The 13,991-nt window shown below is 46.5% G+C and overlaps 1 protein-coding gene across 1 annotated transcript; it reads left to right on the top strand.

Moving 5' to 3' along the window:
- Nucleotides 1–10,068: 10,068 nt before the first annotated feature.
- LOC310771462 (prominin-1-A-like) lies at nucleotides 10,069–12,369 on the top strand (the record flags this gene model as incomplete). The annotated part of the gene is made up of 1 exon (XM_083664070.1): nucleotides 10,069–12,369. One exon carries the CDS (start codon nucleotides 10,069–10,071, stop codon nucleotides 12,367–12,369), a length of 2,301 nt encoding a protein of 766 aa, XP_083520196.1.
- Nucleotides 12,370–13,991: the final 1,622 nt, after the last annotated feature.

Raw genomic sequence — 13,991 nt, 5'->3', positions numbered from 1 at the left:
GCTAACAACAAGCATGTCCGCGGCCAGAAGAACATTGCCTTTGTTCGGGCTGGAGAGCAGCCTCAGTCACAGCCCAGATCAGCAGCCGGTCTGCTCACCACTGCGTCCGACTGGGAGCTGCGAGTCAATTTGGGGGGAGGCAGGTCAAGTTTCCGGACCACGTTATGTAACTTGGTTGAGGCCAGACGCGATGCTTTCATCAGTAGAGCTTTGCTGGCTGCTCACTGTGCAAGGTCTACTCTAGACTCTACTGATCACTGTGCAAGGTCTACTCTAGACTCTGCTGATCACTGTGCAAGGTCTACTCTACACTCTGCTGATCACTGTGCAAGGTCTACTCTAGACTCTACTGATCACTGTGCAAGGTCTACTCTACTGATCACTGTGCAAGGTCTACTCTAGACTCTACTGATCACTGCGCAAGGTCTACTCTACTGATGTGCAAGGTCTACTCTAGACTCTACTGATCACTGTGCAAGGTCTACTCTAGACTCTACTGATCACTGTGCAAGGTCTACTCTACACTCTACTGATCACTGTGCAAGGTCTACTCTACACTCTACTGATCACTGTGCAAGGTCTACTCTACACTCTACTGATCACTGTGCAAGGTCTACTCTACACTCTACTGATCACTGTGCAAGGTCTACTCTAGACTCTACTGATCACTGTGCAAGGTCTACTCTAGACTCTACTGATCACTGTGCAAGGTCTACTCTACACTCTACTGATCACTGTGCAAGGTCTACTCTAGACTCTACTGATCACTGTGCAAGGTCTACTCTACACTCTACTGATCACTGTGCAAGGTCTACTCTAGACTCTACTGATCACTGTGCAAGGTCTACTCTACACTCTACTGATCACTGTGCAAGGTCTACTCTACACTCTACTGATCACTGTGCAAGACGCTGCCAGTTTTCACATTAATGCCAAGCATTATTCTATAGCATGATGTTGCAAAAGAGTTGGTCTTCCTTACCATGTCTTTGGAGATTAGCCATGATTCACAACCATACAGGAGGACAGTGATACTTGATGAGTAGGGTTGTTGTATTCCTCCAGATATTTTCCAGCTTCCAGAACATGCACAAGTGCTTTCCTTCGTTTCAGGTCATTTTGGCTTGAAGACGTCATTGACCTGAGGTATTTAAAGTCAGTTAGATGGTTTATGACTTCATCAGTGGTGGATTTGGCTCTGTCTTGGCTGTGCTGATGATGAGTCCAAGCTCAGATGCAGCGGGTGCTGTTTTTTCAAGCTGCTCGCGCGCGCTCTTTGGTTGACTCTACAAGACTAATAGCACCAGCGAAGTCGACGTCATTCAGATGTATTTCTAAGTATCGTCTTGATTGGCGGGATGTGTTACAGCTCCTGAGTCTGTCCCCTCTGTGGCCTTCATCACTACTATCATGAAGAACCTTCTTAACAGGAAATGGTGCAAGAACATCTCCCAGCACCCCAGTGGTGACATCGAAGGCACCTGAAAGGCTTCCATTGACCATAACAGCTCTTCTGTTGCACTAGAAGTTCTAAATGAGAAAGACGACACACAACAAAGTGACTTCATCAATTTCTCTCCTGCCAGAAACTTCATACGACATATATTGTGCGAGACGAGAGATGTAGTTCACTGAGCGGTTCCGTACAAAATTAAACGTTACGTTTCAGTTTTAAGACAAACTGCGACTTTCTTGACTTGCAAAGTTATAATTTAAATTGACAAACATATGTGTACTTCATGGCACAATTCAAGCGGGATCGATAAAAAAAAAGTATCTCGCCGTTCATCACCACTCATATTTTTTCCGACACGGTTTGTATGCTGAGACAGGAAATTACTTTGGCTCTCTATTGGTGTTTTCTTGCCACCAATGTGTGTGTGTGGGGGGGTGGGGGTGCGACGTCAGCAGACAGTCGGCGATAAAATAATTGTACTTCATTAGTCTTACAGTTTGGCGCCTTCCTCTCCCTCATTTTCCTCAGTCTGGACGACCCCATAGGACGGCTGCCACTCAGGAGAAAGTCATTAACCAATCACAGCATGGCATTTGTCGCCACGGGAAATAATGATAATGGTAATCCAGAGGATCTCCCGGATAACACGTTTATTTCATTTAAAGCCAAATTAAAGTGCTTAAATGCAGCGGAGGCCACACTGAAGGAGAGCGACAGAGGGGGCAGACTCTCTCTCTTTGTCTCTCTCTCTCTCTCTCTCTCTCGTTTCCTGGCGTGCCTTCATTAACTGTGTGCGAGGGGAGCAAAGACGCTGCGCGCAATTAATGCAACATCACAGCGCTGACGTTTATCACCCACCCACCCACCCACCTACACACACACTCACACACACACACACACACATACACACACACACACACACACACACACACACACACACACACACACACACACACGGAGTGACATAGACATAACAGCGCACTGCTCATTACTCCTCTGCAGGTCTGGTCTCTAGGTGATGTGATGGGGGCTATGGGACCAACTGCCCAGCCGCCTGATGCACGCACGCGCGCAAACACACACACACACACACACACATACACATGCACACACACGCACACACACACACACACGTACGTACACACACTCACATATACACACGCAGACACATACACACACAAACACACACACACACACACACACACACACACACACACACACACACACGTACACACACATGCACACACAGACACACACACACCTCGCTTCACCTGCTAGGGGCCCAGGATGAGGGAAACCTCTGATTCACCATCTTTTATCTCAGGCAAATACAGACAGACACACAAAGACAGAGACTAACACACACACTCACAAACACACTCACTCACTCTCACACATACACACACTACATGTGCGCGCACGCGCACACACACTGACATCAATGGAGTCATATCTTGATTAGGCAGCTCAGGTGGTCCCAGGGAAATACACTCATCTCTCTCTCTTCTCTCTTCGCACGCACGCATGCACGCGCACACACACACACACACACACACACACACACACACCTGATGGTAAAGGACCACAGTTTTCTCCCCTGCCTGTCCATCTTCTAACGGGCCACAGGAGCCTTGACCGGTTTACAAAGGCTCAGACCCAATTTAGACCCAGAAAGGTGTGGGCGTTACACCTCCAACATTCTGTGGGGGAAATGTGCTCCCTGCCTGCTGAAGAACTAAAAATGATACTGAATATTGAATTCTCATTGCTACAGTACTATATGAAATAGGTCTAATAAATGTACATAATGAGCAGAAATACATGCCAATTTTAACATGACATTTAAGTTGAATCAAATTGTATTTGTGTTGCACCATTTCATACAAAATTCACAGAGCCAAAGCAAAAATATATATAACCCTGTTACAGGTTTGGTCGAATAATTCTATTAAGCTCGGTCTAGGTGCAACAAATTGCGTTGAACCCGCAACATGAAAACGGTGCGGCTGTCATTAAGGAGGGTGTAGCTCACCTGGGGTAACTGGCACTTTGGGACCCAGGTGCTGCGTTGGCCTTCTCCGGACAGCTCAGCCGGTGGAGTGGATGGTGTTTAGTGTCGACACCATCCCGTTCACGAAGACGCTTAACACAACAACTAACAAACTTTATACAAAGAAAACCGAAAAGGAACACGCGCTAGACGCCGTCTCTCCTCTTCTGCACGTTATATCCGTTCCCGTCACATGACTTCCTGAGCCAAACCCCCTTTCCAATAATGACAGCCAGACATAGAAAAGAATATGTATGGGTATAACAATGAATATGACCATATCTATGAGAGAAGGTAGTGAACTGTAACAATACTATATAATAAAAGTTATTTAAAGTGCATACATTCAAGTAAAACAGCAGCAGAAATTCACTCTAAAAACCTCAACATTAGTGTAGAGCTCTTCATGGTGCTGACCCCGTGTTGACTCATTTTGGCCACTAATTATATTAGTTGTATTAATTATATTAATTACCTCATTCAAAAATCCGGTCACTGCAGGGCTGCTCAGTAGCCTACTTCCTGAAAGATTCAGCGCCATCACACGTAAAATGGCGTAGCTGTGGCCGAACATAATTTGCGCACTCACTCACTCACAGTAGAGACTTTGCATTCTTATATTTTATTTATTTTACTTTATTTATACAGGGGGAGTCTTAAGCCTAATTTATACTTATGGAAAGTGTCGCTCAACACATGATCGCCGACAAAAAATAAAGTAAACCTGATGTAATGTTCGACTGCAGCATAATGACACACAACTCACCTCCTCTCTCTCTGGGAAGTTGGTCACGGTGTTCTTTGTGATTTTCACGAAGTCATACATCCAGGACAGGCCGATAAAAATAGCGGGGACACGTCTTCATATTCATTTCAATACAGCGAAAACCAAAACAAGGAAGTCAAGCACGCGTGCCTCCTATCTAGCCCAGTGATAGCCAATCACAGTTGCGACTCAGCGACATTAGAAATTTCACTTGGTAGGAGACACTTTTCGGCGACACTTAAAAGTGTCGTGTTCACTTTCACACCTGGAAGCTGACCAGTACAACCACAGTCTGATTTGCTGGCCACTGGAGCGGTTGGGGTTAGGGGCCTTGCTCAAGGGCACCTCACTGCTTTTCACTTTCCCCATGCAGATTTATCCTTGGGATTGAACCGATGACCTTTCCGATCACAAGCTCGCTTCTCTACCCTTTAGGCCACCACTTATGGAGCACTGCTGTGTGAGTTTCACTCTTCATGTGGGTGGAGAAGACTTGCAGAGAAGACAAGTGCATATACTTTATTTTATAACTATTTTGCCTCGTCGTTATTCCAGTGGTCAGCACTCTTTTTCTTTTTGCCATACCGACCTCCGAGTTTTATTTGGGCAAATTTGGTGATGAGTCTATATTGTCTCAATTGGCCCATTTCCACCGCTGGTATCAGCGCGGCCCCGCCCAGCTCGTCTCGCTTTTTTGTCTCATTCCACCGATCAAAAACGTGGACAGCCCGGGTTGAGTCGGTGTTGAGTCGTGCTAGTTTTGGTCCCTGCTTCGTTGAGGTTCCAGCGCTGTGAACCCGGTACCATACCGTGACGTGAAAACACTGCTGACGACATATTGGTCAGGCAGAATCGTGTTTACTGTCTACTGTCAATGCTGGATACCAGTTTAGTGGGGCTTACCCTCTCTTCTGTTATTTCCATCAGTCTTTTGTGTTGCTGCCTTCGGCTCTGGTGAAATAAAATCGATCTCCTTGCTCAACTTTAACATGGCGGTGGTTTTCAATTGTTTTGAGAGAGAAAAAGTCCGCTCTTCGGGAAGCCCTTTGTAGTTGCGTGTAAGGTCGGCTCCGCTAGGTCGGAAGCGGAGGTTTAGCGAAGCCGCGGCCTTGCCTGGTGAGTTGCCGCCGGGGTAGAGGCTTCCCTTCTGCCCGTAGCGCAACTCCCGTCCCCCGCGCAGTGCATGAATGTGAGTTTGAGTAACAACAAAGTGATATCCATTCTCCTGGCCGATTCTCACATTTGCCCATGTACACTGTAGGTCATTTAGAGGCACCAGTTTAAAAGTTCGGTGTATGGATTTAATTTGAACGTTATACGTTATAGCCTACTTGGCTATGGGCGGAGGACAGATATGCGGTCGCTATGACGACCAGGTGTGGGCGGAGGCGAGTAAACTTGCTATGGAAACAGAGTCTATATCAAGTAGAGCTGAGTAAGACCAGGTCGAGTAGAGCTGTACTGTGCTGTTATATATATGTGGTGGAAATTAGCCAAATGAGTGGGCCTCTTCTCTGTTGCTGCGCCACTTTATGATCTAGGCCGATAAGACACCTGTATTTCTACATTACAATCTTGCTTGATGAGTTCTTGCGCAGCTATTTCTATTCCAGTTGTAATAAAACAACAGGTGCTCCCCACACTTTACCAGCCAACCACCATGACTGCAGAAAACCAAGAGCCATCGTCATGTGATTCCATCTCTTCCTTTATACCTCGATATATATCCTTTGTATCAGCACAACAGAAATTCAGTTGCTGACATCAGTGCACTTTGCCACAAGCGTTGTGGGAATGATATGATCCTAAACACGCCCAGGCACAGGAAAGAGGAGTTTCCCGTCAGTTACGCAGAGATAGTCAAATAAGCACTAAGTCAACTCATCTAAGCAGTATGCAAAAGAGGCCGAGCTGGTTGGTTGGAAAGCGCCCTGCACATGACAGAGAGCCGCAACCTGTTTGTGTATTAGGCAGAGTGCCTCTGCATGACTCGATGTCTTTTGAAGATCTGTATGTCAATACATGACTTGGCACCGCGATCCTCCTCCACTACTGCGCTGGGTCATCAGGAGTCAGCTCGTCAAATTCTTTCTTTATTGGGTATAACATTTACTTAATAAAGTTATTGTGGTGCCAGCTACATCTCTGCATCTTAGGTGCAACATGTCACCTCCCACAGTCCAGTGCCAACCTTGAAATAAAAGGGATGGAAGGATATATCAATTATATATTTGTCATATTTTTTTCATTTTGACATCTTTGTTGCTAAGAATGTTTCTAATTGATGTGGTGTTTCTGAAATGCATTTCCCAGACATCACCTGTCAATCAAATGGCTGTTCAGAGCCATTGAAGAGAGAGTCGCGCCAACAGAAGTCCAAAATGCTTGATCGTCACATGACTCACATAGAGCTATGAGGCTAACGGTGAATTGACCTTTTTCACATGAGCCATTTTGTGTCTAAAAGGCAGGAAGTAACACAGGTGCAAGCAAAACTTCCAATCCATTGAAGTGTTCCAGTGCCGGTGTTGGTGCAAAAATTGTTCGGCTCCAATTTCAGCTTGGGCAGGCATTTGATTGGCTGTACGTCGGGCACGTGGTGGGATTAACGTGGGCAAAATGGCCGACAGCTTTAGATTAGCTAACAAGATAATGCTAAGCTACTGATGTTATCAAACATCATAGACATAAAAAATATGAATCGTGGTTATGTCCTAAATTGAACTGTTTTGACCCTTCCCTATTCTGTCTTCCTCTTGCTGTCTCTGTCCAGTGAGAAGCTGTCATCTCTTCCAACTCCTGTTCAGTCTCAGTCTGGACGTGAGGGAGAACGGAGATGTCATCAGTGATGTCGTCCTTCCTGGCTGAGGTTAGTTCAGTGATGATGTCATCAGTGATGTCATGTTCCAGACCAGGAGGGCCTAACTCCCAGGGGGGTCTAACTCCCACAGGTACACTAGTGCAGGGGTCCCCAACCTTTTTTGCACTGCGGACCGGTTTAATACTGACACAGCACGTATTTTCCTTGCATGAACTTTAATCCGCGCAAATTATTTCATGCTATTTATAGATCCTGACATTTCACAACGCTATGAGGAGCGATTGATAGAAAAATAAAGTTTGTCTCCCGCAAGAAAAAACCTTTTGTGGAGAGTGGAAGAGAGCAAACCTTAAAAAAATCCCACAGCAACACTGGTCTTTTTAGTAGAAAATTTTAAAAAGCCTTTATTTTAAACATGGCTATAGATTAAAAAACACCAACATGTTTCTGCTCACGCAGGAGCCTTCATCAGGGAGTAAGAGGACATGTGAATCTAAGACAGCCCTTATGTAGACAATCAGCAAAATTACATCATTGGATGGCCATCCAATCAGAATTCCACAATTATGCAAATAGGGAAAGAGAAAATGCAGTCATCTTGGTGCTTAAAGGTACAACAACCCAATGCAGGCCAAGAACCATATAGAAAAGATCACATGAAAGTTTAAATAGGAATTGCAACAACATTTACAGCTGGCATCGACTTATACCAGAAATAACCAAAGAATCAGCACACATGCAGAGAAGAACCCATGAAAACACCGATGTGACAATATTCATCACTGAAACAGATGTTTAACACCAGAATTAGCCAAAGCATCAGCATAGAAACAATGTGGAGCATATTTGCTCTTTTGGTCAAAAAGAATGGCTATCCAATAAAATAAACAAAAATGGAGAACCTCAGACTTTAAGAGGGGATCCATTTGGAAACTCCTTCAAAGGAAGGGGGAAAAATCAAGATCATCATTCAGACCAGGAAAAGTAGTGGCTTTCAAAGTGACTATCCAAAATGTTTCTCTTTGAAGGAGGTGTTTGACTCTGTCTCCATCCCTGACAGACTTCGGGATGACTTCAATGGCCATAATTCTTAAAGAGTTACAATTAGCATGTCCAGCCTCTTTATAATGCTTGGCCATAGGATAGTTAGGATTAAAGGTTGTTATTGCATATTTGTGTTCTTGCAATCTGTCCTTCAGCCTGCGTTTGGTGCGGCCTATGTAGAAACACCCACATTCACATTCTAATCTGTAAACAACATGAGTGGTGTTACAGTTGGCAAAGCTTCTGACCTGGTAGGTTTTCTGAGTGAAGACATCTACGAAGCTGTTAGTTTTGACAATGTTATTGCAATGGTTGCAACCACCACACTTGTAGTTTCCCACAGGGCGGCAAAGCCAGGAGGACTCATTGGGAGCAATGGCTGGCAGGTAACTTCTGACCAACTTGTCCTTCAGCGTAGGAGCCCGTCTGAATGACGCTGCTGGAGGATCAGGAAACACATTTTGTAGGACAGGACCACTTTGTATGATGGGCCAATTCTTTTTGATGATGGTTGTGACACTATGGGCCATGGTGCTGTACTGGGTGGTGAAGTATATCCTGCCTGTGTTAGTGGGACGAGAGGATTTTTGAAACAGGTTTCTTCTTTCAAGTGATTTAGCCTTAGCATAGGCTTGTTGGAGTGTGTCTGTTTTGTAGCCCCTCTGCTTAAATCTGTTGTGCATGACTGTTGCCTGTTGGGAAAAATCATCATCAGAATCACAGATTCTTCTCAGCCTCTGAAACTGTCCAAAGGGGATGTTGGAGATGAGGCTCGAGGGGTGAAAACTGTCTGCCCTTAGAATGGTATTATGATCACTACTTTTTCTAAAAATGGATGTGTGGATAATACCATTGTGATCTTTTGAAACCTTAAGGTCCAGAAAGTTTATTTCAGACTTGCTGTATTCTAATGTCAACTTGATATTTCTGTTGGTTGAATTCAGGTACTTATGAAAATCAAGGAGTTCCTTCTCAGTCCCATTGAATATAAAAAATAAGTCATCAATATATCTGCCATACCATGTGACTTTGTCCAGGAAAGAGTTGGCAGGGCTGTAGATGTGCTTTTTTTCCCACAGGCCTAGGAAAAGTCCAGCATAGCTCGGAGCGTAGGCCACACCCATTGCAGTTCCTTTCACTTTCACTTTCACACACAAACAGGAAAACATTATTGTTTAGGGTCCATTCAGTTAGTGATAGTATGAAGTCACTAGGAGGCATGTCTTCCACTGGTCGTTGAGTCAAGTAGAATTTTAGAGCTTCAAGGCTATGAGGAGCGATTTGGGTAGATGAACTTACTGTTTCTGCTGCCGTCGGTGCGATCGCTGCAGTCCACTCCAAATGAACTTCCATGCTGTATTATAATCCAGTCCAGCACTTGCCCATGTAGCATACTAGGCTAAGTAACGCTATAGCTTTAAGTTTAGATTGAGTCTGGATTCAGTGGATTGACCTCATCGTATGGGAAAATAATACGAGCGCGTCTTCTCTTCCAACGTGTCTTCAGTGGAGACTCCTGTTTGACGTTCTGGTGACATCATTGACCATATAAGGAGAGACATATCCCATTGATGTTGAGGCATGGCTATTTGTTTACAACTGCCATGGGTCCTTGCGAACAATAGGGGGCTAACATGTGCATGACAATTTCTTTTTCATGGTGGACAGGGCTCACAGCCCGGTGGTTGGGGACCACTGCACTATTGTATAGAATTGGGGATGTCACCAGTGATGTCACTTGAGCAATTGTTGCTGTCACCAGTGATGATGTCACTCGTGTAATTACAATCTTACTACTATAATAGGGAGGTGTTCTGAGCATGCTCACTTGAGAAATGTCATCAGTGATGAGACAGAGGAAGTTGGGTGATTGCTCGTTAAACACACTTTTCTCCAGCCATGTCTTTCCCCAGCCAGTCTCACCTGTAGGCATGGGGCCATGTGAGGGGTTGAAGGGATGGAGGTGGCGTTGTGACGCTGGAGCGTTCAGGGCGGTGGTAGTAGTGCTCCTCCTGCGGCTCAGCCTGGCCCAGTCCTCCCCTCCCCAAGCTGCCTGTCCAGCAGCTGTGGCCTTGCAGAGGCTCCCCCAGCCACAGTACCAGAACAACACACTGGTGGATACTGGAGCGGGCTTCATGGCCGTCCTTGTCCAGTCCTTCCTCAACACGGTCCAGCCTAACCGCTTCCCTACAGAGGAAGCGGTTAGGCTAATAAGGCTAATAATCATGAGATTATTTGACTATGTGCAGTTGGATCTGGCATCAGTCATCAAAGAAGCCCTGCGCTATCAGATCGGTTTCTTGGTGTGCGCAGCCATAGGTGTCCTGTACATTGTTCTGATGCCCATAGTTGGTTTCTTCCTGGTGTGCCGTCGCGGCTGTGGTCGGCCCATAGTTGGTTTCTTCCTGGTGTGCCTACGCGGCTGTGGTCGGCAGATGTACCAGGAGCAGAAATCCGGCATCTGCTGCTGTGCATTCATCACCACACTCATAATATTTGCAGGAAACATCTGTATGTTCAAAAGTAACGAGGCTCTCAGAGTGAGTGTGGACCAGAGTGCAGTGGAGCTCAACATTAATTTAGACAATCTACACACCTACCTCACTGCCGTGCAACAGCGATTTACCATTTTCGGAATTAGTGTGGTGAATGAGTTAAACCAGTCGGCACATAAGGTTATCCAAAACCTAAATGCAATTGGCCCTAAGCTGGGTACAGCGATCCAGGAACGCATTAATGAGACCCTGCATCCAGTCCTGTACTCACTTAAAGTTCTGTTCCGAGAGACCAACAGAACTGGTGATCTCCTGACAGAGCTGCGCTCAACACTGGTACGACTGCAGGCCCTCCAGGACGACGTCCGTGCCATTAATAAGCAGACCATCAACGTTGCTGATCCAATGCCAAATGAGCTCTCACACATCCCCGGTCTGGTTGAGTTGCAGTCCGTAGTGGACAAAGTCACCAATTTCGAACCCCAAATCCAGGTGGTGGAGCGTAAATTCGACGACATCCCCAATAGAGTTGCCAAGGAGGCCAAGCCCTTAGTTCAGCGTATGGATAAGCAAGTGAAGGAGATACTGAATGAGTTACAAGAGCGGATCTTCCAGATGACCGAAGGTCTCTCTGATCTCACCAGCGTGTCAGACAAACTCCAAGAAAGAATCACCTCCATCACTCCACAGGTGAAGAGTGCAGAATATATGAGACAGAAGCTGTCTGTGACCCTGTGCTGCGTGGTGCTGCTGGTGGTGCTGTGTAATGTCCTGGGTCTCCTCCTGGGCCCTCGTGGAGGCACCTTCCTCATGATGGGTGCAGGCGTCAGCTTCCTGGTCTCCTGGTTGTTTATGTTAGTGGTGCTTGTGCTGTTCCTGTTGGGCGGGAATGTTTATAAACTGGTCTGTCAGCCCTGGGCCAACGGAGACCTGCTAAAGTTTATTGATACGGTCATTCATACCCCAGATCTAATTTCAAAGTTTCGTCTTCCAAGTCTAAACCAAACGTTGCATCAGCAGTACTTTTCCAAACTCAATCTCATGAATATTCACAGTGATTGTAGGGAAAACATGTTTCTGTGGTCATCATTAAAAGTGCATGAGTTCATAGACATTGAAAACCTGCTCAGTGTATCTAAATACACAGAGGGGATCTGGCAGAACTTTAAGAATATAAACATCAACATTCGGATCCCCAATGCAACTTCTCTAGCAGACGTCATACAGCAGATCGGCATAATTGATCTCACTCCAATGACAGATAAACTCGATGACGTAACAAGGATGATCAGAGAAATTCGGAATCAGAATGTTGAGGCCACAAAGCTGAGGAAGATCCACTTCGAGATAACCACAACCATCGCTCCACAGCTCAAAACAACTGTAAACAGTCTTCGATTGACCGCGGGAAATATCAATGCAACAATGGCGGTGGTGTTGAGCAAAGCAAAAGACTTCCTCCAAACAGACATGACACTGATCATCTGGAAAGAAAGCAGAACGTTTTTGGAGCATCAGATGACTTACTTCGAAGCATGTGCTAACTGGATCAAGATCGCGATCAGGGAGCAGCTCGGCCGCTGTGGGCGCTTGGCGAGAGCTGTGGACTCTGCAAAGATCGTCATCTGCTCACACGTGGTGGAGTCTCTGAATGCCTTCTGGTTCAGTCTGGGCTGGTGTATGATTTTCTTCATCCCCAGCATCATCTTCTCAATCAAACTATTACGGTATTATTAGTCGATCGGATAAACGGTTCTCAAGATTATTTTTTGTGTGTGTTCCCAGTAGGTGGCGCTATGACTATGCGCGTGTCCGAATTGCACAAAATTCAGCACTGCACTCCGTCAGGTCCCCTAAGTGCACTCCCCTTTTTGAAGTTGATCCAAAGAACAATTCTCAAGATATGCAAAGGACAGCCAGAGAGACAGACGTCCTGTCCCGTCCCGACATCACGTAAACAAACACATGGCTGCGTTCCAGTCGGCTAGTAGTTCCCAGCGAAGTGGACTGCACAGGGTATTCAGCCATATTACTTAACATGGCTGACCCTGTGCAGTCCACTTCGAAGGGGAACTACTAGAAGAACAACTGGACGGACAAACCCGTCTTTATTTGTCACACGAACACACCCAATACACACATGCGGCCAGCCATACACACACACATGCTGACGGTGGCCGGTGAAACACATTCTCTGCATTTATCCCATCCAGGCTTGTCCTTCCTCCGGGGGGCAGGCCAGGAGCAGTGGGCAGCTTTCTTGTCCTTCCTCCGGGGGGCAGCCAGGAGCAGTGGGCAGCTTTCTTGTGTACAGCGGCCGGGGACCAACTTCAAATGTTGTCATCACTGGTCAGATGAGATCTGCATGTTTTTAGGGGGGGGAGGGTGTAACATATCGATGTTGTATGGAGGAACCCAAGGGGAGCACGGGAAGAACATGCAAACTCCACACAGAAAGGCCATTTTGGCAAGATAGCCCACCTGGGCATGGGCACTGAGGAGATGGGGGGGGGACAGACACACCCTCAGCGCCCACAGCATCCCAGGCGGGAATTGAAACCAGGACCTTCTAGCTGTGAGGCTAAACATGACAGCCGGTTGAATGGAGGCAGGTTTTATCAAGTTTGAACATTTCCTGAAGGGGAGGGGCCCTGAATCACCCTGAAGGGGTTGTTAGAAAGGTTCTTGCCTATTCACGGCGGGATGGGGTGCCAAGGGGGCCTGACGGGTCCCCTGGAGCTACTGTGAATAGTGACGTCATCAGGGATGTATGACATCACAATTGAGAGTGGTGATGTCACATGGTGACTGACATCGGCAATGACATCATCAGGGGTTGCACTGCGACTGACATCATCAGCAATGACATGAAGCTAAGTGACATCACCGCACTGATTAGACCATCAGTGATGTCATAGATGCCAGGATTGGCAGCTATAAATAGACACAGTTGGCAGAGAGCAGGGAGTGGGAGGAGAGAGCCGAGAGGATTCCTCACCGAAGGCCGTTGAGCAGGATTCGAAGAGAGAGGTCGACGCGCTAGCACGAGGGTCAAAGAGGAGAGCGAGGCGGCCAAGGGGAGGAGCATTGAGGAGGGGGCGGACCCTCGAGTCTGGAATCTGTAATATTCTGTGAGAGGCAGCAATGTGCCGCAAGGCATCCAGTCTGCCGGAAAGCCATTAGAAGAAGAGCAGCGACTTCCAAAAGTGAGTTCTGAGTTTCTTTGTTATGCGTTTTATCAGGAACATGTCTACCTCTGATGATGACTCAGCAAGCTCGCCAGCAGGAGGATGGAGAGGAAAAGGCCACTTCCCCAGCAGATGGGAAGAATGGGGCGTAGCGCAACTGTGACGTCAATT

This window comes from Poromitra crassiceps (assembly GCF_964638095.1).
Source record: "Poromitra crassiceps genome assembly, contig: HAP1_SCAFFOLD_671, whole genome shotgun sequence".
In the NCBI taxonomy this organism is placed as follows: Eukaryota; Metazoa; Chordata; class Actinopteri; order Beryciformes; family Melamphaidae; genus Poromitra; species Poromitra crassiceps.
Note: the sequence above shows the minus strand (reverse complement) of the source record. Positions and strands in the feature narration are given on the sequence as shown.